Source organism: Podarcis muralis, chromosome 4, assembly GCF_964188315.1.
Source record: "Podarcis muralis chromosome 4, rPodMur119.hap1.1, whole genome shotgun sequence".
NCBI classification, from domain to species: Eukaryota; Metazoa; Chordata; class Lepidosauria; order Squamata; family Lacertidae; genus Podarcis; species Podarcis muralis.
The window spans coordinates 78,367,405-78,394,243 of NC_135658.1; the positions used below are offsets into that span (position 1 = coordinate 78,367,405).

At 44.0% G+C, this 26,839-nt stretch overlaps 1 protein-coding gene and 1 long non-coding RNA gene across 7 annotated transcripts in view; one reads left to right on the forward strand and one right to left on the reverse strand.

The window, feature by feature from the left end:
- The window catches only part of LIMS1 (LIM zinc finger domain containing 1), a 71,706-nt gene extending 45,307 nt beyond the window's left edge, over positions 1–26,399 (forward strand). For 2 of the 6 annotated variants that reach the window (XM_077927633.1, XM_077927631.1), the window contains exons 2-11: positions 8,200–8,359; positions 12,556–12,622; positions 15,393–15,513; positions 17,188–17,337; positions 18,263–18,413; positions 19,226–19,318; positions 20,917–20,965; positions 21,990–22,065; positions 22,574–22,717; positions 24,668–26,399. In XM_077927633.1, coding sequence (XP_077783759.1) covers positions 8,200–8,359; positions 12,556–12,622; positions 15,393–15,513; positions 17,188–17,337; positions 18,263–18,413; positions 19,226–19,318; positions 20,917–20,965; positions 21,990–22,065; positions 22,574–22,717; positions 24,668–24,782 — 1,126 coding nt within the window. In that variant the 3' untranslated portion in view covers positions 24,783–26,399. Of the gene's footprint in view, positions 1–3,778; positions 4,240–8,199; positions 8,360–12,555; positions 12,623–15,392; positions 15,514–17,187; positions 17,338–18,262; positions 18,414–19,225; positions 19,319–20,916; positions 20,966–21,989; positions 22,066–22,573; positions 22,775–24,667 lie in introns of those variants that run through there. The other 4 variants (XM_077927630.1, XR_013392665.1, XM_077927632.1 and 1 more) reach the window with 4 other exon arrangements.
- On the reverse strand, positions 4,612–5,123 carry LOC144327545 (uncharacterized). The gene is made up of 2 exons (XR_013392666.1): positions 4,870–5,123; positions 4,612–4,775 (listed from the first exon to the last, which is right to left on the reverse strand). It is a non-coding gene; the product is annotated as an uncharacterized LOC144327545 (long non-coding RNA).
- Positions 26,400–26,839: the final 440 nt, after the last annotated feature.

Genomic DNA, 26,839 nt, shown 5'->3' on the forward strand with positions numbered 1-26,839 from the left:
ATGTTATTGTATACAGTATTTGCCCCATCGCTTTCTACAGAACGTCTCAAAGCAACTTACAGAATATTTTAAAATACGATACAACATATCAGATATTTAAAATCCAAAATGCCCTGCCATGTTTACATGCCATGTAAACACGTTAAAAGTGTTCACCTATGAACAAGAATTAAAAGGGTGAACCCTGCTCCCAAGTCCACTAAAAAATGAACACTGAAGCAAGCTATAAATCACACCACACTGTAATCTACACTAAGATGAAAAGCCTGAGTAACAAGAAATGTCTTTGTCTGGCACCTGAAAGTTGATCGTGTTGGCACCAGGCAAGTTTCCCTCGGCAGGGAGTTCCACAGTTAGGAAGTCGCCACTGAAAAGTATGTGTTTCTTTGCCTCCCTTCCCACTTCCTTCAGAGAAGGGACATGGAGAAAGGCCTTTTGATGATAATTGTAGGGTGTGGGTAGGTTCATAGGGGTAGAGGCAGTCCCTGATGTAGTTGAGTCCCAAGCTGTGTAAAGCTTTCTAGATCAAAATGAACACTTTGAATTGAGCCTGGAAATCTGTCTGCGGCCAACGTGGTTGGGGATTTTCAGGGAATGGGAAAAAGATTCCAGGGAATGGGTTGAATTGACTCACCCTTGCACCACAATCCTAATTCATATTTCTCCCACAGCGTGGCTGCTTTTGCTTAAACGTGGAGAACCCAAATCACGTTTTCAACTAGCGTGCTTATTAACATAATGTGTTGGTTGGCCCACAGTGTAGCAGACGTAAAAATAAATGCATAAACCCCTGTTTGGGCATTCAGCCCAATGTGTGAGTGAGTGCCACCCACTCCACTGTGCCAACTTTCATGCATTTAGAGTGAAGGTCTAGGGAATTTTCTAAGCATTCTCTGCACATGCTCCCCTTGGGCATTCACACTGAAGTTCAGGAGTGGAGAAGTGAAGTGCCGTGGTGTGGCGGTGGTGGTGGTGACATCCAGTGCCCCATACCCAATTTGTTTTTGTTTTTTTAAATTTATTAGATTTTCCACAATAACAAAAACCACAAAGCAGAATGACGCACAAAAAGAAAAAAGAAAAAAAGAAAAATACATCAATGAACAAAAGAAAAAAAAGGAACAATAAACAGATAAACAATAACAACAAGCTTAATTCTTTACAAATCCAACCTTTTAAACATCTTGGTTGACTTCCTCTAGTCCCTCCCTTCTGAGTTTCCTTGTAGTTGAAAATAACAGCTTTCCAATATCATTATTAAACTAAAACAATTCCAATTATCGTCCATCTTATTCACATTTCTTAATATTCTAAATCCCATTTATTTAATTATAACTTAGTTTAATCCTAGGCCTATTTGTTTCTGCCCCGTACACAATTTGTGCCATTAGGCATTCGTCTGAATAAATAACTATTGCAAGCAGGGCTGTCTTAAGCATATCCAGTGCCGTGGTGCAAAGCTCCCTCCGGCGGCGTGTCTCCTCTCTCCCCCACCCCTTTGCCAGAGTTTTTTAGGGAAGCCGGAGGGTCTGGAGGAGGCGGGCAGCAGCTGGAGGGCGGCTCCTCCAGCGGGGAAGAGGTGGAGGCTGGATGTGGCGCCTCCCAGCTCAGCTGGCCACTTCGTGCCACAGTGGCCATGGCAGACGGAGGCTCTGGGCGCAGCGCTGCTTGAGCACAGCATGGCAGAGGCGGGCGAGAGTGGCGAGCTGATGCTGGGAAGCGCCAAGTCCAGCCTCCGACTCTTCCCTGGTGCCCTCCAGAACTTGGCGCCCTGGCGCCCCGCACCACTAGCCTCTATGGGTAAGGTGCCCCTGGTTGCAAGCAAAGTTTAAATATGGGACGTGGATCAAGGCAGTGGAGTACATCTTGTGCTTGCCGATGAAAAGAAACATCTGTCAACATCATCTAGTCACATCTCTCATTTCTCTTTTCAAGTCTTGAAATATCCCTGGCACAAACAACCATGCCAGCTTTGCTTTATCTGTGGAAAGATACCTTTGTGCTAGAAACAGTGTGTTGAGGAGGCACTTCCTATCCGGACATATGCATGAAAAAGGGTTCGGATTCCCATTCTTTGGGCAATAGCAAATAGATATTTTTTTAATAAAAACAAATCCAGGATTTTAACATGTTGTTTGCCTTTCTTCTGGGTGATGTGATTTTCACCTCATTTCTAAATGTATTGGCCTCAGTCCATGTGAGTGTGCATCTAGTGTTCCCTATGGGAAGGAAACACTGTGTGAATTAGGGAATGCATTGTCCATATTGGTTTGTAGGCGAGTGCTGGGATTTGCTGTGTTTCCTTCCTCCTAGGACCTTTCACAAGCTGCTGGTAGATGTGGACATGCCTTGAGAGCAAAGCAAGATGTTCCACTGAAAATGATTCACTTGGAAACGTGTAATTGAATTCCATAGCATAGTTTCAAACAGCAGCTCCTTCTGTATAAGGAGATTTTAAGAAGCCTGCAGAGCTCCTTTGGGAGCAAGAGCCTTCTCTATTCCCCAGAGTCTGGTATAAGAAGCTGTAGATTATGTGAAGTACCATGTAGACATTTGAATTTGGGTGGGGATTTGGATTGCTCTAGAGCCCTATTTGGGCACCCGATTACCAGGCACACGAAAGGCCCTTTTATCCCAACTGTGGTGGCCCTTTTATCCCAACTGCTGACCCTTTTATCCCAACTGTGGTGCCCCTCTCCACTGTACAGAGGACATCTGTAGAGGGGTACCTGCTTTATGTACATATGTTCCCCCCCCCCACATTGCACCAGTGTTCACAATTTGCCAGGCACATTTTGCCTCTGGTGGGGACGTGAGTGGCGCTGTGTTCTAAACCACAGAGCCTAGAAGGTCGGTGGTTCGAATCCCCACGACAGGGTGAGCTCTGGTTGCTCGGTCCCAGCTCCTGCCAACCTAGCAGTTCGAAAGCACGTCAAAGTGCAAGTAGATAAATAGGTATTGCTCCGGCGGGGAGGTTAACGGCGTTTCCGTGCACTGCTCTGGTTTTGCCAGAAGCAGCTTAGTCATGCTGGCCACATGACCCGGAAAAACTGTGGACAAACACCGGCTCCCTCGGCCAGTAAAGCAAGATAAGCGCCGCAACCCCAGAGTCGTCCGCAACTGGACCTAAAGGTCAGGGGTACCTTTACCTTTATAGGCCACTTGCGGCCAAGTGAAGATGCCCAGGTTCCAGGACGGCACCTGACATGTCCACCATCTGGAGGTACATGCCTTGGGATCTGGACTTTTTTCACACATTTAGCAACACACCCTTTAGAATTCGATCTGTTATATTTTATCCGCACAATCAGAATAAATTCCAGGAACCAAAAAGTCGCATCGGGGAAAATACGACTTTTGAGCTGCCTGTCCCAAAAATAGCAACTTAAGGCATTCCGTTGTGCCGATTGGTTTTGCCAAGCAGAACAGCCTAGTCAGCTATGGAAGTGTCCATTCTTGAGTGTGTGCGTGCTCATCAGCCGCTCCAAATTCCATGACATAGGAAAGAAAATTGGAAGCATTATTTGTAAAAGGGCATTCTTACTATTTTTACAGTTTGGTTTTTTTGTGTGAACAATATGTTCCTAACAGGGTATTTCCTTGTTATCTTTGCAAAGGCGTTAACGTGTTGTTTTATACACACACAGACAGACAGACACACACACACATGGCACAGTAAGTTTTTCCATATTAAACCCCTTGTGACATCTAGCCTGCCCTAGCTTACATTTATCTAAGAGAACACGGCTTCAGTGGAACTCTTGCTAAGGACAGCAGATAGCAGAGATCGCATGTTCCACCCAAGTTGGCGTTACCACCTTGCTGTGGAATGTGTTGCTTTGCTTCCAGTGAATCTCTCACAGCCTGGCTCTGACATTCAAGCTGCTCTGTGGCTGACGCTTTTAAACTTGGAAGCTCTTTGCCCAGCGCGCAGCTAAAGTCCTGCGGATTGTTTTTTCTCTCCTTACTGCTACTCCCTGGAGCGTTCTGTTGCTGCTGCTGGGTTGTTGTGTTCATATATATATATATATATATATATATATATATATATATATATATAATGGAATTCCAAAGCAGGGGGCACTCCTATGCCATTCCAGAGAACGAAGAGATCTCGCACACCCATCAGAACGTGCACAACGACCACGAAAATGAAGGCGAGAGAGCCGTGTCAAAATTGCAACGCAGGCACAGTGACGTTAAAGTATACAAAGAAATATGTGACTTTTATGCAAGATTGTAAGTTCACTCCACCGGAGTCGGTTTGTTACTTGGTCGGCTTGCCTTAATCTAACACGATCTTGCTTGCTGTTCTCATGACTGGGGACCCTGCAATTTATTAAGATCTGCACAATAACAGGATGCTTTGTAGTTAACTGCATTTTAATCATGGAATGTGTGCATGTGTTAGTTAATGTATGCATTAGTTTCTGGTTCTAGAGCACAATAAATGCTTTGCGGGATTTCTGACCGTGGATTCCACATTCTTCCAATACTTTGCGGTACCTAAGTATAAAAGGCAACACCTCCGTTTCACCTGTTGACATGAAATGCTTGTTTGCCACACAGAAGGCATTTAAAAATTACTTTTCTTAAGTTCCATCAATATAAGCTTGGAGACATTTTTCATTTTATTAGCTGATATCTCAGCTGGAATTCTGATGTAGGCAGCACATCCATATTTGCCCAGACATAAGTCCCAAAGATTTCAGTTGGGCTTACTTCCAAGTAATTGTACATCGGCTTGCATCCCAACAGCATTATCCTGTACATAGCTATTAAAAAAAAAGTCATGTTTAATTCAGTAGGACTTCCAAGTGTGTAGCTTTAAACTGCAATCTTGAACACATTTAACATAGTGGGACTTACTTGAGTAAAAATAGATAGGATTGCTCTTTTGAGTGCTGTCATTTGCAGATAATATGTTTTGGGGACGTGCACACCAATATAGCGTTCAGAGCTTGATTCTTAGACTTTTCTGTTGCAATAACAAGTGACTTGGTTGCAGGGTGCATCTTGGTGGCTGTTGGCACATTTCTTTGGCTTTGCAGTAGTGGGGGGTGAAAGAGACCTGGCTGCTTTCTGTATCATGGCGGCAATCCCTTACTTCGCTTGTAAAATACCTATCATGGGTTTGCAGCTGCTCAGAAGAGTGTAGCCTGAGGGGAGTGGATGCCCGTGTCCCATTGCAGAATGTTGTCTGCGGCTGTGTTCTTCTTGCAAGCAGAACCGTTACTTTGGACTGAGGCCCATGGGCACAGAACAAGATTAAGGAGAAAGGTCACTTGAACTGTCCTGCCTTGTACGCTTTGTATGACTGGGTGGAAACTGGTGAGGCAGAGGATTCTGCCTCTTCATTCTGAACTGCTAAGAGATACTCATGCAATTGTCTCCTGGGGGGACCGGAGTTATATTGGGAGCTATTTTGGGAGCTACTCACCACAATCCAAAGCAAATGAGGAGCTGCTTCATGCGAGACACTGAAATTGAATCTGACAACACGTACTCTAACCCATGAAAGCTTATGCTCAAATCAATGTGTTAGGCTTCAAAGTGAAATAGGATTGCTGTTGCAATTGGACTGATGTGGCTTTCCCTCTCTAAATTGCCTAGAATTAAAGGAGACTTCAGAGGGACGCGGGTGGCGCTGTGGGTTAAACCACAGAGCCTAGGTGTAATGGGAATTGGGGTTGCTTGTGTGTAAACCACCAACTGCTCCAAGCTGCTTGGGGTGGTTGCGCCTTTCCCTGGCTGAGCAGCCCTTAGGCACGGCTGCTTCAGTCGCTGGCAGAATCCGTCAGTGGGCGTTTTCTAAACTTCTTCCAACATAAAAATTCCTTGACACCCAGTCTCCGCCTAGATTCTCTACACGGAAGCCTTCTGCACAGAGTGGGCGTGCCAAGCGGGGGTCCGGTGCTCTCCCCGCTGATCTCACTTGCAGAGTCTCGGAGCCCTCCCTCCGAAGTGCTCTCAGCCTCTCCTTTCTTCCTGGTGTCCCCTTGATTGCCTTCCCCAGCGGAAGCTCTCTCTCTCTCCTTGCTGGTCCCCTCCCCTGCATCATTGGGGCGACCTCCCTCTCCTCTGGTCTCTGATGGCAGTTCCCTAACACTAGGACTTGCCGATCAGAAGGTTGGCAGTTTGAATCCCCATGACGGGGTGAGCTCCCATTGCTCGGTCCCTGCTCCTGCCAACCTAGCAGTTCAAAAGCACGTCAAAGTGCAAGTAGATAAATAGGTACCGCTCCAGAGGGAAGGTAAACGGCGTTTCTGTGCGCTGCTCTGGTTCGCCAGAAGCGGCTTAGTCATGCTGGCCACATGACCCGGAATCTGTACGCCGGCTCCCTCGGCCAATAAAGCAAAATGAGCGCCGCAACCTCAGAGTCGGTCACGACTGGACCTAATGGTCAGGGGTCCCTTTACCTTTACCTTTAAAGGAGACTTCGGGCTCCTACAAATTTGACACTCCTCTTACCGTTTTTTGGCTGATTCATATACAGTGGTACCTCAGGTTAAGAACTTAATTCGTTCTGGAGGTCCGTTCTTAACCTGAAACTGTTCTTAACCTGAGGTACCACTTTAGCTAATGGGGCCTCCTGCTGCCGCTGCGCCACAGCTGCGCGATTTCTGTTCTCATCCTGAAGCAAAGTTCTTAACCCGAGGTACTCTTTCTGAGTTAGCAGAGTCTGTAACCTGAAGCGTCTGCAACCCGACATACCACTGTACTCTGCGGAAGTCTGGGTCCTACATATAGTGGAGTGTGAGAGTGTTTCGGGCTTGTGCATGCACTTCTACAAAAGTTGTAGGTGTCCAGGTCATAAATGCAGCCCTGTTTTCACCCCAAAAGAGATCAGCTGCTCTCTTGCCAGGTATACTGTGGTGTTCCATAAGAGGAAAGGGGGCATGTAGTCACATGACCTCCCAGCATTCTGTTGCATCCTCCTGCCTGCAGAGTCTTACATGTTGCGGGATGATGTGAACCAGGGCCAGCGTCTCACACGTCACATTGAAATAAATGCATCTGGGATGGGGAACCCATGGCCTTCCAAATGTTGTTGCTCCAGCTCCCATCAGCCTCAGCCACCATGACCCATGGAGTTGGAAGTCCAGCAATATCTGGAAGGCTCCACAAAGATGGAAGGTGCCCAGTAGCAGAGTGGACAGAGGTGCTTTAGCTGGTCCCACCTGAGAGTGAGGGGGCAGAGACATTTGCCTGGACCCTGAGGCGAGAGTAGCATCCTCGCCGGCTTCCCCTCTGCCTCCCCCAAGCTACTCATAAAGAAAAACTGGGAAGTTGGGTCACCCACAATAAACCACAAAGCCCCCAAGGGTCTCTTTAGAGAAGGGGAAGCTTCCCTTCAGCCAGAGTCCCTTACTGGAGGCAAAGTATCTCTTCACCTGCTTGGAAGATGGTTGTGGCAGATCTTATCCGCTGTTGCCACTGCTATTCCTTTCACTTTTCCACTTCCACCTCCTCCCAGAAACTTCCCACAATAGGAAACAGGCTTGATTGACAGGGGTGATATTTCCTGCCTCTCTTTCTCAATCTAACCCACCTCACAGGCTTGTTGTGAGGATAAAATGAAAGTGGGGGGCAAGCGTGTACACCGCTATGAGCTCCTTGGAGGAAAGATGGGATATAAATTAAATAAATAACTACATTCCGGAATGGGACGCGGGTGGCGCTGTGGGTAAAACCTCAGTGCCTGCCGATCGTATGGTCGGCGGTTCGAATCCCCGCGGCGGGGTGAGCTCCCGTCGTTCGGTCCCAGCTCCTGCCCACCTAGCAGTTCGAAAGCACCCTTAAGTACAAGTAGATAAATAGGGACCGCTTTATAGCGGGAAGGTAAACAGCGTTTCCGTGCGCTGCACTGGTGCTGGCTCGCCAGATGCAGCTTCGTCACGCTGGCCACGTGACCCGGAAGTGTCTTCGGACAGCACTGGCTCCCGACCTCTTAAGCGAGATGAGCGCGCAACCCCAGAGTCGGTCACGACTGGCTCGTACGGGCAGGGGTACCTTTACATTCCGGAAATGGGAGCTGCATTTTCCACTGGTCCCTGAACAGGAAGGCAGTAAAGTAAGTAGGAAAAAGTTGTGTGTTTTCCTGCTGAATTAGAACAGCTGCCTATTGAAAAAGAAGCACGGTCGGCAAAGCTACCTTATTTGTGTGCTTAACCTCTTTGCTCTTTGTTATCGTTACAGCAACATGGCCAACGCTCTGGCCAATGCCATGTGTGAGCGCTGCCGGGGAGGTTTCGCACCTGCGGAGAAGATTGTGAACAGCAATGGCGAGCTGTATCACGAACAGTGTTTCGTGTGTGCCCAGTGCTTCCAGCAGTTCCCCGAAGGGCTTTTTTATGAGGTTGGTTCCCCGTGGTCTTTTCGCTTTTCTGTTAACTATTCCCAAACCCGTACTGCGCCAGGTTGTGTATGTTGGTCAAGGACTTGCCACAGAAATTGCTTCCTTTCCTGCAGTGTCGTTTGAGAGGTAGTTAACACAGGGTCATTTTTCTTTACGACTGATTCCAGGCCACTGGCATGCTTGACTTGGGATCAACTTCTCTCCTTTAACCTGTTTTTTAAGTGCCAGGACCTACCTCCAGCACATTTGAAATGAAAATGCAGAAGATAGCCTATTTTGAGCACCCGCAGAGTTCAGCATAACTACAGACTCCACAGTAGTGTGGGGGACCTTTGGCCCTAGCCGTCGGCCACGCTTGCTGAGGCTGATGGGAGCTGTAGTTCCTCAACATCTGGAGGGCCACAGCTGCCCTACAGCATAACCACAAGCTGATCCAATACAGCAGTTATTAGGAAACAAAGCTTTTCAATCAGCCCTAACATACATGTTTAGACATTAAGCACCAGGCAATAGAATTCAACTTTAAAAAGTAGCACTGTTTCGGGTAAATAAAGATGTCCATCTGCGGAGTCATGACTTACCTATCTATGGTTTCTGTTTTATTTATGAACTAGAGTTTTGCCCTATGCTTTCTCCAGAGAGCTAAAAGTTGCCTCTCTGTTTAACCTTGTAACAACCCATTGAGATCAATTAGACGGAGAGATTGTGACTGACTCAGTGAGGGTTCATGGCTGAGTAGGGACCAGAACTCAGGTCTACAAGGCCCAAGTTTGGCAATCTTATCTGCTACATTGTGTACAACCGCTTGGGCTTAGAACTTAGTCGCCTGTAGCTTCCATAGCGTGCTGCAACACAGAGAGTTAGCAACACTCGTAAGAGCTTGCTAAAATTAGGAGTGCCAGTGCCAAGATGTCCAGAGAAGTAATGAAACCAAATACGTATTTGCTAGATGCAAATGAGGAAGCCCACGGAAATGTTGGCACATGTTTAAGAGATGCCCATCATCACGATTAGATTTAAGGCAGGGAGCTGACCACACTGGTCAAATATAGTTTGTGATGGGCTTTACTACCAGAGGTGCTGCATAGTTAAATGATCAGAAAACTTTAGCCTGCAAGAGAAGAGTGAGGTGATGATGGGTGAAGTTAGCAATCTGGAAGGCGTATGCAGGACAGTAGATATTTTTAATAAGGGGGCACACTTTTAAAAGAAGTGTATCAACTTTGCATGCATCTGTTCTCTATGAAGTCATTGCTTTAGTGGTGCATTCACAAAGTACCTGCTTTGCAAATAACTCAGTTCGGGCACCTCTCAGGTGGGCGCCATTGCCATTATAAGAGAACAAGGGAAGCGTTCATGGAGAGTTCTAGCACCTCTTTTTCCAGAAAAATAGCACGGATCACAACTTTCCTTAAAGCAGTGTTCTGGCATCCTCCAGAGGTTGTTGGTCTTCTAACTCCCACAAGCCCCCGTCAGCACAGCCGACAGTTGGGAATGATGGGAGTTGTAGTTCAGGAGCATCTGTAGGGCACCACATTGGCTCCCTCCATTGTGGGTTCAATCCTTGGGGATTTTACAGCTCATTTTTCTAAGGCTGAGGCAATGATTTTGAATCTGGGTTTGGTTGAATGGCATCTTTCTTTTGACTTAGTCCTCCTCACCCCTTACCTTATCTTGTGTATAAGTATCATTACTATCTTATGTTGATACCCCAACACATTATAATTTGAAAGGCTGCCTATTTCACTGTAGGAAGCTACCATATATCTTAGTCCAACTATTGGCCCATCTAGCTTAGTACTGTCTACACAGAGGCAGCGGCTCTCCATTCCCAGCCCTATCTGGAGACCCTGGTGATTTAACCTGGAAGTTTCTACATGCAAACCAGGTGCTCTGTTACATTTTCGATGAATGCCATTATCTGTCGTTTTGTACTATTTTGATCTCCTTTCTCATCCATGAGATTGAAGAAGCAAGTGAGCTCGCTTTATGCCAGAACCCATATTTATTTCGTGTTCGACTTTAGCAAACCAAGATCTCAATCCTAAACGCTCTTACCAGGAAGTAAATTCTGCTAAAATGCATTGGACTTGCTTCTGAGCAAATCTTGGTAGGGTGTAATTATTTGCTGCTTCTATGAATACTGTCAGTGTGTTTGTTTTATCTGTTGGAATAATAGTCCCCAAGATGCCCCCAAGGAATCGTTCAACACATTCAGCTAGGGAGGGTGGGAATTTCCAAAAAGTTAGCAAAATGCATAGAGATTAGCAACTAGCTTACGGGCCACTTGAGACAAAATTCCCCCCTGGAAGCCTTTAATACTAGGAACTTAGGCATACGTCGCCCTCAAACAAACTTCACTTCAAAGTATGGATTTGTTACAGGTCTTTGAAGCTTTCACCGATAGATCAAGAGGAAGATGAAAGTAGACTTGGCCAGAAAATCAGGCATAATGAGCCAGAAAAACTAGAATGTAATTACAAAAGTTATTGAGAATAACTGGGCTCTATTTGCCATTGAGCAGCTAGATGAACTTGTTCAGTATATGCCTTGTGTCACACGGTGCTAGGGATCTGCAGGGCCCAGCATAATATTTAGACCCCTGACTGAAGGAACTCCTGTGATCCCAGGCTAGACTAATAGTGTATGGCAGGCATGGAGAAATATCAGCCTGTGGGCCAAATTAAGCAAACCAGGGGTCCCTGTTCATTTCGGGCAATCCACACTCACTTGCCTTACACTTGGTGTTATGTATGATGTCAGGTATTGGTTAGCTGAAGACACCTTTGGGCCTCATGGAGTTTGCATATGGAGCTATGTGAGTCCATTGATCAGCTGATTGCCCATGCAAACAAAAGGAGGTCACCTGACCTTTAAAGCCCTAAACGGCCTCGGCCCAGTATACCTGAAGGAGCGTCTCCACCCCCATCGTTCTGCCCGGACGCTGAGGTCCAGCGCCAAGGGCCTTCTGGCGGTTCCCTCACTGTGAGAAGCAAAGCTACAGGAAACCAGGCAGAGGGCCTTCTCGGTAGTGGCACCCGCCCTGTGGAACGCCCTCCCATCAAAGAAATAAACAACTACCTGACATTTAGAAGACATCTGAAGGCAGCTCTGTGTGACATTTTAATGTATTTTTAATCTGTGTTGGGAGCCGCCCAGAGTGGCTGGGGAAACCCAGCTAGATGGGTGGGGTACAAATAAATTTATTATTATTATTATTATTATTATTATTATTATTATTATTATTATTATTATTATTATTATTTGTTGTTGTTGTTGTTGTTGTTGTTGTTGTTGTTGTTGTTGTTGTTGTTGTGACACCAGGGGGTTGGCTGCGACCACCTGGCAAACTTTGCCCGCACACTCTTCTGCATCTCCTAAAACATTTTTACCATCTTCTTTCTTAGTCCAGTCACCTTTGCAGGTCTACCTGGGTCTACAGTACTAAGTTGTTTAGTGCTTTAACCTTCTCTTTCCCTGGGAGCAGGATCCAGATCCACCCGGGGTCCTGATCTGGCTGCAGTTTTGTCACAGAGAGAAACCTGAAATATTTAAATTTCTGTAATAAACAGTGCAGTCTGCCTCATGGGTACCTGCCCACCCCACGCACATACTTGGAAGTTAATCTGATTGACATAATAAGTACATTGCCGCATACGCTGAAGTGGGGGTTGCAGTCTCTGAAATCATGATTTGTATGCCCATTTATAGAGATGGTGGGTATGAATATTCCCGTCTTTACAGACGTGTTTCCTGCAATATAGTAGAGTGCGGTTTCAGGAAATGTAGAGGACAGAAAGGATCTAATGAGCCAGCAGAAAGTGCTTCCTGTTCTGAATACCAGCACAGGTGTTTGTTATTTTGATCCAGTAAAGCAAATGTGACTACGAGCTGATTCCGTGCCCAGATTTTTTTAGCATCCTGTCAGAATCCAGCCATCAAACATAAACTCCACCGCAGCCTGCCACATTTCTTGTGCAAATCATTCCCTGTGGCATAATAATATACAAGCAGAACTTGTTAAACAATCCGATGGATTAGCAGAGCTTCAGTTCCTTTCTGCCATAAAATCAGGCTGGATCCTGATTGAAAGAACCCAGAAATTGTACGGCCATTTATATGTATGAAACATGAAGTGATGAAGTGCTATACTTTTCCGTATTCCTCTAAATTCCTCTATGTCTTACTTTTTCTAGTTTGAAGGAAGGAAATATTGCGAACATGACTTTCAGATGCTTTTTGCTCCTTGCTGCCATCAGTGTGGTAAGTTCTATAATGAAAATATATATATAATTTTAGAATATTTTATAAAGATAATGTGGACATCCAAATGTGGGAGGAGAGGCACATATGCTGTTTAAAGAAAACAAAGCAGGTCTGGAACACAAGAATGATTTTGTTACATATCTGCCAGGATAATGACTATCTATGCTCAGATGGTATTCATCTGAACATAAGCCTGCTTTGGGCATTTGTTTGTTTCTCCCCATGATTAACACAGAGAAGGAAGCATCGGCAAAGGCGCTTGTTCTCCACCATCTTCCATGAGTTGGGAGGCGAAAGTTTGTAGTGGAAAGACTGCTCTACTCCTGTAGGGCTCAGTGTCTGATTTAGAAGCTACCACGTAACCTCAGTGATAGTATGTTTGTTTTGAGTGCAGAAGGTCCCAGAGTCAATCCCTAGCACAGGCATCCCCAACCTTCGGCCCTCCAGATGTTTTGGACTACAGTTCCCACCATCCCTGACCACTGGTCCTGTTAGCTAGGGATCATGGGAGTTGTAGGCCAAAACATCTGGAGGGCTGCAGGTTGGAGATGCCTGCCCTAGCATCTCAAGCAGGGTTGACTCAAATCCTAGAGAGACCCAGACAGTGAGTGCAAATAATCCTGACCTAGATAGACTAATGGTCTGACTTAAGGCAGACTCCTGTTATGTGTATAAATAAAATTTTGATGATATGCAAAGGAGCAGAGTAGCTTACAGCTAGAAAGCTAAATAACTCTTCTAGGTGATTGATAGCTTCTTTGTAAAGACTATATAGTCGTATCTTGGATCTCGAACGCCTTGTCTCCCGAACAAATCGACTCCCGAATGATCGAAACCCAGAAGTGAGTGTTCCGGTTTTTTAACGTTCTTTTGGAAGCTGAACATCCGATGGGGCTTCCGATTGGCTGCAGGAGCTTCTTTTGTTTACAAGAAACTCATGTGGCGAGAAAACATAGAAGAGTGTTGATTAATAAAAAATTGGGAAATGAATTTGTTTCATCAGACAGAAGCAGGAAAAGAGGAGTGGTTTTGTATATAAAAAATAAATTTGAGGCTCGGCAAATATTTAAAGATGAAGAAGGTAGGATAACTGCGATACAAGTCACATGGCAAGGCGAAAAATTGATAATAGTCGGAGTGTATGCACCAAATGGAAGTAAAACTGAATTTTATAAATATATAGTTTCAGGAAATTGCATCGTTATCCTTAACACTTCCTTAGTTCCGGAACACTTTTCAAATCTACAGCCTATTGAATACTCAAAAGAAAATGCTTTTAACCGTGGTATTTTTTGTGACATCTGTGCCTGAGAGCCTCCTTACTATTCCACAGACAATTAAGGCCCCATGGCAGGCTAAACTGGGTCTCTGTGGCATGTACCGAATCCCACTTAAGCCTCCCTAAGTTTGTTTCACTTAAAAGCAAAGTGAGGGTTATTAAATAGGAATTTCAACCTTCAAAAGTAACCAGACCAAAATATCTTGTTTCCCCCACTTGCTGTGCCCTTTGGCAAGAGACTCAGGTCAAATAACTTAATTAGAATGAGATAATATTCTGTTTATCAGGCACAGGAATGCTATTTCTGGAACTAACTGGGAGATTCCTGAAGTAAACTATCCTTAAAAAAAAAAAAAAAAAAAGGTCAGCAGAAAGAAACCGAGAGTTGTCTCAGTAATGCTGTAGGCAGAATTGAGTAGGATTTTTCCAGGAGTGTCAGAGCTCTGCCTTAATGTGAGGGGTGGAATTAGATAGGAAGTAGGAGCTTGGATCTTGCTTTCCATACTGCACTGAGGCAGCTGCATTTTCCAAGTGGATCTTGGTTCTTGCCCATTTTGGAAGGAGAAAGTGTTCCATATACTCCATCTTCCACACCCGATAAAGCCCACTGGATTATGGCAATTGTGTTTAGATGCCTAGAAGGAGGAATCTCCAGGTCAGTTCACCCCTAGGGAGAAACCTGATATGAATTGCCTGCAGGCAGCAGTGAAATCTGGAAAGGTAAAAGGAAGTTTTATGTCAGAGCTGGAAAAGGAGAGCTGGCTCCCAAACTGAGGGAAATTGCAGCATCTTAAAAATATATGAGAACTATAGTTCTAAGATACTTTATTTATTTTTATTATTATTTTGTTATCCATTACAATTCCGTCCTTTCTGCACATGTCCATTATCATCTTGTTGTCAGCCCTCTTGATGGCTTTATTGGCATCCTGTTTTTGAGTGGAAGGAGCATTAAATTATTGGAAGCCCAAATTACAAGACACTGTATTTAGACAGAGTTTTCCACAGTACTTAGGTTTCCAGATTAAGAGCTTCTTTAGCAGCCATTGACTGATCTCCAGTGTTAGCCACATTTGGAAAAGACGCATTGAAATTAATGAGCTGAAGTCTGCTCTTAAGTATGACAGACACTCATTGTATTTCTGTGTTTCATTTTTGCTTTGTATTGTATTATTTCAGGAACTCAGCTTGACCAAAATTTCATTGGGTAACATAAATTTCATTGGGTAAAATTATCTGAATTTGCTTGTTGAGGTTGAAATAAGGCAGAAGACAGGGATATAAAAATATTGCTGCTATTTTGCTTTGTTTACTTCCGGGAGGACACAGATATTTTGGGAGGAATTTTGCGAAGTGCTAAGCAGATCCTGGTGGAACGATTTGCCCTCTCATTAGTAATATCCCTCACCATATTATTATCTCCAGCACCTTAGCATTTAAAATTAAATCTCTCTTTTTTTAACATCCTGGTGTGTTATTGACTTGCAGGGGAGTTCATTATTGGTCGTGTTATTAAAGCTATGAACAACAGCTGGCACCCAGAATGTTTCTGCTGTGATATCTGCCAACAGGTATTGGCAGACATTGGGTTTGTGAAGAATGCTGGCAGGTATTGTTCAACTTCTTTTGTCTTGACTCTTGACACTGAGCATTGTAAATTGATGGCAGGGTCATAACGATTTCAGGATTTTGTCCTATCAAATATAACGCAATAGCTGCTAAAATGGTGGCCGACCTTTGGCATTCTGGAAGCATAGCATTAAACATATTTCAAAACTAACCAAGACAGCAGTTGCAAACGGGTTTCATAGAATCATGGCTGTTGTAGTTGCATTCAACTTTGTGGAGATGAAACATGCTAGGCCCTACCACCTTTCGTTGAGGTAGTGGCTGTCAATGAGTGACATTTGTATCCTGGAAGTACAGGGCTGGAACCAAAGAACCGTGTGTGGAAGGATAATTGCCACAGTTGCTCTGCAAATTTTTGCAGTGCTATAAGTAAGTCCCATGCTTCCGGTTGTGCAAGAGGTTGCGCAAGCAGAACATCGTCCTTGGATTTAGTTTTGCTTTTCTTAAGCAATAGTTTTGCGTGAGATATGAAACAGCTCTTGGGGAAGAAGATCACTTTGGCATGTGGAAGAGCAGAACCCAGCATTTATGCTGCCTCCATTCTAAAGGTTCTACAACCAGCAGCCCTAAGGAGATGCTCACATAATATCCAAGAGCTACAATATACTTTTATGGGATGCGGGTGGCACTGTGGGTTAAACCACAGAGCCTAGGGCTTGCCAATCAGAAGGTCAGCGGTTTGAATCCCCGCAACAGGGTGAGCTCCCATTGCTCGGTCCCTGCTCCTTCCAACCTAGCAGTTTGAAATCACAAAGTGCAAGTAGATAAATAGGTACTGCTCTGGCAGGAAGGTAAACGGTGTTTCCATGCGCTGCTCTGGTTCGCCATAAGCGGCTTAGTCATGCTGGCCACATGATCCAGAAGCTGTACACCAGCTCCCTCAGCCAGTAAAGCGAGATGAGTGCCGCAACCCCAGAGTTGTCCACGACTGGACCTAGTGGTCAGGGGTCCCTTTACCTTTACCTTACAATATACTTTTAATATATTTAATCTAATCATGATATTAGAAGATCCTAACTCCTGCCAACCTAGCAATTCAAAAGCACATCAAAGTGCAAGTAGATAAATAGGTACCGCTCCAGCGGGAAGGTAAACGGCGTTTCCATGCGCTGCTCTGGTTCTCCAGAAGCGGCTTAGTCATGCTAGCCACACGACCAGGGAGCTGTACGCCGGCTCCCTCAGCCAATAAAGCGAGATGAGCACCGCAACCCCAGAGTCGGCCACGACTGGACCTAATGGTCAGGGGTCCCTTTACTTTACTTTTAACTCGCTGCGGGCTATAAGCCTTATTGACCCTCAGCTCTATAATGGCATTCTGAGACAATTTTCATAGGCTATAATACCGGGTCTGAGCCTACATCATTGTTCTGCACCAAAATAGTTTTAGAGCAGTTTTTTATTGGCAAAGTTTATCCTTGCACATTAGATCTGAGAAATTTAAAGGCAGAGAATGACTTTCTGCCAGAAGACCAGTAAAATAACTGCTTTATGGTAAGGCTTTGTGGGGTTTTTTGTTATGGATTATTGCCAGTTTCTTTTGTACAAAGCTGAAGCAAAAGCCCTTGTTACATTTTTGTGGGTTAAAAATAAAATAAAACCCAGTTATAGGAACCCGGTTCCTTTTCATTGCTGTTTCTCCTTTGATCTCTCTTAGACACCTTTGCCGTCCTTGCCACAATCGGGAGAAAGCCAGGGGAATGGGCAAATACATTTGCCAGAAGTGCCATGCTATCATCGAAGAACAACCCCTCATCTTCAAGAATGACCCTTACCACCCCGATCACTTCAACTGTGCCAATTGCGGGTAACAGGAACTGGATGCTTTTGTTTTTTAAATCTTTAGAATGGAAACTTTAGTATCAAAGTGGTTGATAATTAAGCATGAATGCAAATACACAATCCTACCACACATTTACCAGTGGATAAGATATTTATAAACCTCTTGAAGCCTGGTCTCAAATAATTTCCATTGTGTTCAGTTGGGGTGAGTGTGTGTAGGACCCATTCTGCACATACTTTCGCAGAAGTAAGTCCCAGGTCATATGTATGCATATGATCACTTTACTTTCCTCAGCAAGGCCTTTTTATCTGGGAAGAACTTGGTATAGCTGAGGCTCTGGCTAGTATAAACTATTCAGGTTTCTACACTCAACTTGTAAAATAGCCTATTGAGATGAAAGGAATTTGGCTGAGGTACAGCACAGTTTATAGGCCCTGCTTCTTTAATTCTCTAAGCAGGATGTTAATTTTACTTTTGAGAAGGGTTCTATTCATTTTGCCCCAGATGTATTTTACCTCAGCAGGAGTTCCGTGATATCACTTTGAACAGCCTGCCTTCTGTTGCGTGGACCGTCTACAGATTTTCACTGGTGCGCCTACAGACCGAAAGCATTATTCGCCATCCCTTTTTGGCGATTCTCATTTTGTGCAACAGGAATCCCCACTTGAAATGGATGCCATGGGGTTTAAATCTGAAAAATGGTTTGTTTTCCAAAGGATCATTTCATATGGCAGCTTTCATGCCGTTGTATTTGGTTTTCAGCTGCTGGCTCAACAGTTCCCAAATATTTTGCAGCGGGTATTCATTCCAGTTTGTAATCAAATTAATAATAATAATAATAATAATAATAATATCATGTTTCCTTTTGCCACTGTATCCACCAGTTGAAATGCATGCCTGTGTTTTCCTTTGCTGTGTCTTCACATTTCTTTTGTTACCTCATGAACAGAAAGGAACTTACTGCTGACGCCCGAGAACTGAAGGGGGAGCTGTACTGCTTGCCTTGCCATGACAAAATGGGCGTCCCCATCTGTGGAGCATGCAGGAGGCCAATTGAAGGACGAGTGGTGAATGCTATGGGCAAACAGTGGCATGTGGAGGTGAGCCATGGATGCAACAACCTAGATAATAATATGTCAGAGAAAGGAATCCTCAAAATAGGGAATTCTGTGTAATTTCATAGGTTGTGGTAGTTTACTTTTAAAAACATGCTTTAAGGAGCACAAAAGAGAACAACAACAAAAAAGAAGTACAAAGGAAAATACCAAAATAACGCTCGTCTAATCATTTTAAGATGGGACGCAGGTGGTGCTCAGGGTTAAACCACAGAGCCTCTTGGGCTTGCCGATCAGAAAGTTGGCGGTTCGAATCCCCGCAACGGGGTGAGCTCCCGTTGCTCGGTCCCTGCTCCTGCCAACCTAGCAGTTTGAAAGCACGTCAAAGTGCAAGTAGATAAATAGGTGTTGCTCCGGCGGTAAGGTAAAACGCCGTTTCCGTGCACTGCTCTGGTTTGCCAAAAGCGGCTTAGTCATGCTGGCCACATGACCTGGAAGCTGTACGCCGGCTCCCTCGGCCAGTAAAGCAAGATGAGCACTGCAACCCCAGAGTTGTCCGCAACTGGACCTAATGGTCAGGGGTCCCTTTACCTTTTTTTTATCATTTTAAGAGCAATACTTAAGGTTCTTTCCAGAGTTCTGCTTGTGCAAAGGAACTCTCCTTCCTTTCATTTCCTCACAAGCCCTCAGAATTAGCTGCAATGTTCTGGAGCAAACACTTAACTTGTTCCAGTACAGTGGGTTAAGAAGCAAAAATTAAATTATTTGCTCAAGATCACAAAGGGATTAATGCAGATGAATTATCACTACATAAAACTGAAGGTAGTAACCCATACTTCTTCCTGCTTCCCTTGCAGCATTTTGTTTGTGCGAAGTGTGAGAAGCCATTCCTAGGCCACCGTCACTATGAGAGGAAGGGGCTGGCGTACTGTGAGACCCATTACAACCAGGTATGGCTGCGTCTTGCATTTTGTACATTCGGCCAGAGACTTTTAGTATGTTAACTCTGAAACTTTGCTTCGTCCACATTTGTTGTCTCGTAGCAAGTGCTGGTATGTGTCAAACCATGTAGATTTGACATTCAGTGGATATACAGCATTTTATGAGGTAAAAAAAAAAAATTGAACAACAATTTGCTTGTAAAGCTTCTAATTCCATGATAGCCTACCTTTAATAGGCAAACTTTTAGATTGGAATACCCCCCCCCCTTTTTTTTTTTAATTAGTTCTTCACCTCAAAAACATATTTGGAGACCTGGTTTAAATTTGAAGCTGGAAAACCATATTGCAAATTTACAATATTTTGCACTGTGGCAATCCAATCTGTGAATTCAAATGCGTGTGTGTGTGTGAATTCAAATGCATGTGTGTGTGTGTTCATTTCAGCTTTTGTCACACATAGAAAGCATTTTTTTCTGTTTAATTACCGTATTAGAAGAATCATATAAAATATGGACTAAAATATTCAGAATATAGTCATTTCTTTCTTTCAGATTGTTTAAAACTTTCCCATCTGAGGTTTGTGTGTGTGTGTTTATCGTGTTCATAGGTCCTAGTGATCCTTTCGCATCTCCAGTGATCTCTAATAAATTATTACTGAGTCGTTGAAGTTTAAAGACTCCTTTCCCTATTAATAGCTTTTTGTGTGTGCGCTTGTTTTTAACAGCTGCCACCGTACACTTGTGGAGTACTGCATGAGAACCTATTGTGAAAACCTAGACCGTGCATTGTGCTCACTTTAAACTGGGCACTGTTTAAGAGTGCACCGCCAAGTGGTCACTTGGGGTTATAGCTGAGACCACACACTGCACGCAGAAGGTGTCAGGTCCAACCTTTGGTGTCTCCAGATCAGGCTCGGAAAGACGTCTGTCTTGTTGGAGAGCCAGTCAGTATAGCAGACAGCACTGAGCTGGAGGTCTGACTTGGTGTAAAACAGCATCTTGTATTCCTAGCTCAGTTGGTAGAGCAGGAGACTCTTAATCTCAAGGTCATGGGTTCAAGCCCCAAGATGGTCAAAAAGATCATGCATTGCAGGGGGTTTGACCAAATGACCCTCGTGGTCCCTTCCAACTCTACAGTTCTATATCTGAATGTGTTGGCTCCAGTTCCTGGCCCCCTTCTTCCCTAGCTCCCCTGGGGGTTGAGGGATCCTGCTGAATGGGGCAGGCTATGACACAAGGGCCCAAGAGGAGCCCCAAATATCTGGGGGAAATGGGGATTTCACCTTCGCCTCCTGTACCACGGCCCACTTCACTCATCGGGGTCCCTCAAGGGAGCATTTCTTGGGGGGGGGGCTGCAGGAGGGAGGAGGAAAGTCTGCTTCCACAAACACCATTAAATGCATATTTCTCTCAATCCAAACTAGTGTGTGTAGCTTCTTTTTTAAACAAATCAGCTCATAATTACTTAAGAGATTTCCACTCCCCCTACTTAATCTGTTCTGCTAATGAGAAAGCATATGTTTTTAATATGTCCCAACTGCTGATTTTCATTTTCTAAAGTTTAATGAATACTTGCATGACTATGGAATATTTTCCCCATTTCCGCAGCTCTTTGGTGATGTTTGCTTCCACTGTAATCGTGTGATTGAAGGAGATGGTGAGTCTCTGTGCAGATGCACTTGTGTCTTCATTTCAGGGGTTTTTTTAAAATAAAAAAAGTAAATAAAACCCACTTAATACAAGTGATTTAAGAAGGGAGAAGCACACAGCAGGATAACAGTTGAAGTTGAGTTCAAAATAAAATACTCAAAATGCACATGAAATACTCATGATGCTAAACAGGAACCTGAAATATTATTTCACGAAACTGTTTAGGCATTGATAGTGGGTTTTCAAGTCAGCTTATAGTCAAAAAACAGCAATCCCAAAATATAGTGAGGCAAATGAAAGTGGACTTGATTTGAAAGTTCTCAGAGAGAGAGAGATTATTAAATTTCTTATACTGCCCTTCATCCAAAGCTCACGGGTGGTTTACAATTTAGCAACACAAAAATACATACCATAATAACAAAAAAAAAAACAGTTTGTGGTTTAGACCACAGAGCCACCCGCATCCCTATTGTGTAAATAATACGCAGTTTCAAACAACATAATAGTGATTTCAAAGACTTTGTGTAACTCTCTTAAACATTGCTGTGGAATATATATATATATATATATATAGGGACATGGGTGGCTCTGACCACTTGAGCCTCTTGGGCTTGCTGGTCAGAAGGTCGGTGGTTCGAATCCCCATGACGGGGTGAGCTCCCATTGCTCTGTCCCAACTCCTGCCAACCTAGCAGTTTGAAAGCACGCCAGTGCAAATAGATAAATAGGTACCACTGTGGCGGGAAGGTAAATGCCATTTCCGTGCACTCTGGTTTCCATCACAGTGTCCCGTTGTATCAGAAGCAGTTTAGTCATGCTGGCCACATGACCCAGAAAGCTGTCTGCAGACAAACGCCGGCTCCCTTGGCCTGAAAGCGAGATGAGTGCCACAACCCCATAGTTGCCTTCGACTGGATTAACTGTCCTGGGCTCCTTTACCTTTTTTACCCTACCTGCCATGGAATTCCGATAAATATCACCTACTCTGCCACTGGTAAACAGACGGCTAATCCTGTCATTTCTCTTCTCAGTTGTGTCGGCATTGAACAAGGCATGGTGCGTGAACTGCTTTGCGTGCTCTACTTGCAACACTAAGTTAACACTCAAGTAAGTTTATCAGATGTTCATGATAATACATGAAGCGGTGATGTGGCCACGTTTGTACATGATGTCAAACCATGGTTGGTTTAGGGCCGCAGCATGGCTTGTTTCTGCAGGTTAACACACCCTGGATAACTGTTTGCTGTCGGCGATTTTGCTGAACTCCCATCATCCCTGAACATTGGCTATATTAGCTGGGCCTGATGGGAACTGGAGCACAGGGTTCCTTCATTGTAGCACACATGCAGTGTGCTTTTTGTCTTTCGTGAATTGCCCTTAGAGACTTCGGCTGTGTGTGGAAATGGGGAAGCCCTTGATGGTTTCTCACACCAGCATTGATGAAGCCATTAACGATGCAGCCTCTGCCAAGTGACAAGGACACCTTTTCCTATTAGTATATTTACTACTTTAACTCTGTTTCCGTTTCCTGCTGAATTCTCCTTGATTTTGCTTCACCTGTATCTTGATTCTATCCTGTTCTCTCCTCCGTTCCTTCTTTTCCCCACCCGTGAAGGGACAAGTTTGTTGAAATCGATCTCAAACCTGTCTGCAAACACTGTTACGAGAGAATGCCGGAAGAATTTAAGAGGAGGCTCGCCAAACGGGAGCGAGAAGCAAAGGATAAAGACAAACACAAAAAGAAAAAGCCTGTCTGCCTGTAAACATGCTTTGTTCCTACCTCCCAGCAACTGCACTCCTTCCTTTCTTCCTTTCGGTCAGTTATAGGCAGGTCTCTTCTTTTTAGCTTTCAGGGGCAAGAAACCTTTTGCTGCCCCTTGTCTTCTGGGCAGTTTTCGAATGGGCACATATCAGTGGTGGGGGGTCCAAGAGGCAAAAGTAGGTGGGACTATGAATGTCTACTTTACTTTTTTACAACAGGTGTGGTCCTCTGATGAGCACCACACAAAAGGGCAACTTCGTTCTGAGTAACTGGACTAATTTACATGCAAGTCCTTTGTCCCCAAAACACATATGGAGCTCTCTAGGTGACATACGCTTCTAGCTCTGATGTTTGTTTTATAATAATAATAATAATAATTTTTTATTTATACCCCGCCCTCCCCAGCCAAGGCCGGGCTCAGAGCGGCTTACAAGCAATAATAAGAACAAGAAGAATGATTACAACTTAAAAACAAAAATAAAATACAACATTAAAATAATGGAACATTAAAATATTAAAATGTAGCCTCATTGCAGGAGGAGAAGGAAAAGAAAAAAGAAAGGGAGGGAGGGAATCAAATTGGCTCCAAGCCAAAAGCCAGGCGGAACAACTCTGTCTTACAGGCCCTGCGGAAAGAAATCAGATCCTGCAGGGCCCTGGTCTCATGAGGCAGAGCGTTCCACCAGGCCGGAGCCAGAGTTGAAAAGGCCCTGGCTCTGGTTGAAGCCAATCTAACTTGTTTTGTATTTGGGTCTATTAGAACATAGCTATTGAGGCTGAGGTGAGAGGCAACTTGAACATATCTATCCCAAAGCATTTGAAAATATTTATCCCAAGGTAGTTCCCTGGGAACAAAGATAGTGGGTGGTAGTCAACAAAGTTTTTTACTTAGAGTAGACCTCTGGAAAGTAATGGACCTAACTCAGGACTTGCCGATCAGAAGGTTGGTGGTTCGAATCCCCGTGACGGGGTGAGCTCCCGTTGCTCAGTCCCTGCTCCTGCCAACCTAGCAGTTCAAAAGCACATCAAGGTGCAAGTAGATAAATAGGTACCGCTCCAGCAGGAAGGTAAACGGTATTTCCGTGCGCTGCTCTGGTTTGCCAGAAGCAGCTTAGTCATGCTGGCCACATGACCCGGAAGCTGTACGCCAGCTCCCTCGGCCAATAAAGCGAGATGAGCGCCGCAATCCCAGAGTCGGCCATGACTGGACCTAATGGTCAGGGGTCCCTTTACCTTTACCACCCTGTGCACCCACAGAGCAAAGTTTTGCCACCCCTTTCATAGGATACTGTTAGACCAGGGAACTTCTTGCAGAAGCACCTCTACAATGTGTACACCAAGACTGGAAAAGAGTCTTCCGTCATTGTGACCAGCTCTGAACATGATTAAGAAATAATGGCAATCTGTGGATTCAAGGTTTCCCAACATTTTAAATGGATTCATAATAATGATTTTATTTTTTAAAAAACATGTTTCATCCTTAAGAGTGACTTTAGGTGTGCATCAGAGCCATAACCTTTACAAGCAACATAACATGTCTGACTTTAATTTTTTTTTTTTAAATCACTTTTTAAAGACACCATCTGTGTGAATGCAGCAGAGCACTATTGTGAGGTGGCGATCACTCTTTTTGTCTGCACTTCTTTCTTTATGGGGGGGGAGCATGACGCCCAGAAGCATAAACTAATAAAGATATGTGTAAAACCGCCCTAAGACACCCACTTTCCCCTCAGATGTGGGAATTTACATTATGATTCCTTAGATGACTAGTACAAATCCTTGTCTTTATAAAATTGTAAAAAAAAAAGAAGTGGTAAAAATAGTGTAACCTATACTCAGTTTGGGTTGGTTGGTGGTAATTTATATATAAAATTAGTTTCCAGCTAAACCTATGAAAATGTTATTATTTGCATTAAGACTTTGTTCTTTCCCCACTACCCTTTTTAGAAACAAGTTTGTGGAATTTGATATGAAGCCTGTCTGCAAGAAGTGCTATGAGAAGTTCCCACTAGAGCTCAAGAAGCGACTGAAGAAATTGGCTGAGACGTTGGGAAGAAAGTGAGGTCCTCCTCTCCAGATCTCATCTTGCTGTGCAAAGTTTAGGAAGTGCTATTACAGACTTATTTTTGTTGAGTCTATGAAACCCAAGTGCAAAAAAAAGGGAGAGTATTCGTCTGCATGACTAGCTTCATATTAAAATGTTTGCCTCGCTACCTTGACAGTATACCTCTAAAAACTCTTTACATGTTATGTAACCTCATATCCAACCATTTAAATTCTGAATTTTACACGTATATAAATTTGTAGATATATACATTGTATATTTGCTTAGTAAGGGGCAACTGAAAAAGGTCCCAGTCGGTGCTGAATAGCCTAATTTAACATATCTAGCAGATCGCCTCACCAAATAGACCAAACCTCATTTTACACTAAACTCCGGCATAGTTTGTTTTGCCATGCAAGCGAAGCACATGGTTCAAGCAAATACCCTGAGGCTGCAATTCTATACAGACTTACCCAGGAGTATGTACCATTGAATTCTGTGGGACTTCTGAGTAGACATATGTAGGATTGCACAGCTAAACCCCAACAAGAGTGTTTGGCTGGCTTGCGGCAGTAGAATTGAATTGCTTCCGACACATAGACATTCTATGTAGACATTCTACATAGACATTCTACCAATGTTCTTGTGGCATAAGTGAGGGATTAGAGGATTCTAGCTGATGAAGTACCTTTTCCTTTGCTGTGAGCCCTGATATACATTAAAAATTATGAGTCTAATGCACACACTTCATGTTTTTGAGGCAAGGAGTTATTGTTGCTTGAAGTCTGTTTGCGAACTAATGAGTAATGACATTCACATTTGCTGTTGCCCTGAGGAAAGCTTTAAAAAACAAAACGAACTAGCATTCTCAGCCTTAGAAGTCCATATTCTGCCAGGAAGCCTTGTTGATCATGCCTGCTAACTTACCAGAAAGAACTCTAAATATCCAAGACTGCAGTCTTAGATCCACTCATCTGGAAGTAAGCCCTAGTGAACTGAGTGGGTCTTACTTTTGAGTAGACGCACCTAGAATTGCATTGTAAATTACAGAGATTACATTCTTCACAGCTCCTTGGATGTGAACCATAACGAAGCCTATACAACAAATGCTTTGTTCGGAGATTAATAGCGTTTGTAATTAATTGGTGTGAGCAGAGTCTTGGCTGTAGTTCTCAACGAACTACAGAAAGACAACTCTGGAATGCATCATTTGAAGACTGCTCAGAGCTGGAAACGGCAGCATAATAGTTCTATATCGCAAGAAATATGTCTACTTGAATTTTGTGGAATCCTTCTATGTAACAGAAATATTCCTCTGTGCTTTTGTATTTCATTTCCTTGTTGTGCCTTATTCTGCCATACTTAAGCAATATTAGTCAAAATATGTACCCTTTGTATACTGTTATTTTGTATTTTTATGCAGAAAATATATGCCCAGTATTTGAAAAGGTTAAGCATTTTTAAGATTTGGTTTTTTTCTAATGGTGGAAGATGCTTGAGTTTTTCAAAAACACATTTTCCGACTCAGCTTAGTTATTTTAAAAGAGTATCTGAAATAGAAATCTGAAAGCATCCCGGTTCCAACTGAATGCCTGTTGTGCCACTAGGTCAATAAAATACACTAACTACTTGCAATTTCTAGCCTCTATGCTATGCTGTGCCTCTGGCACACCTCCCTTCATCCCATTGCCACGGTGTCCATTAGCCCCAGCAGCATAAACAGCTGCAACTGCACACCTGCCAGAGCCCAGGTATCCTTACCAGCACTGGTTAGGAGGAGCAAAGCCTATATAAAGAAAAGGAAGGTCAAGTTCACAGCTCCTGAGGATTGCAGCCTTCTTGGAACAAAGCTTTGAGGTCCCCCTTGGGAGAAAAGGATTCCAGCCTGTGAGCATTTTGGTGCCACAGTCCCAGGGATACTGGAGTACCGTATTTTTCGCCCCATAGGACACACTTTCCCCCCTCCAAAAATGAAGGGGAAATGTGTGTGCGTCCTATGGGGCGAATGCAGGCTTTCGCTGAAGCCTGAAGAGCGAGAGGCATCGGTGCGCACCGACCCCTCTCGCACTCCAGGC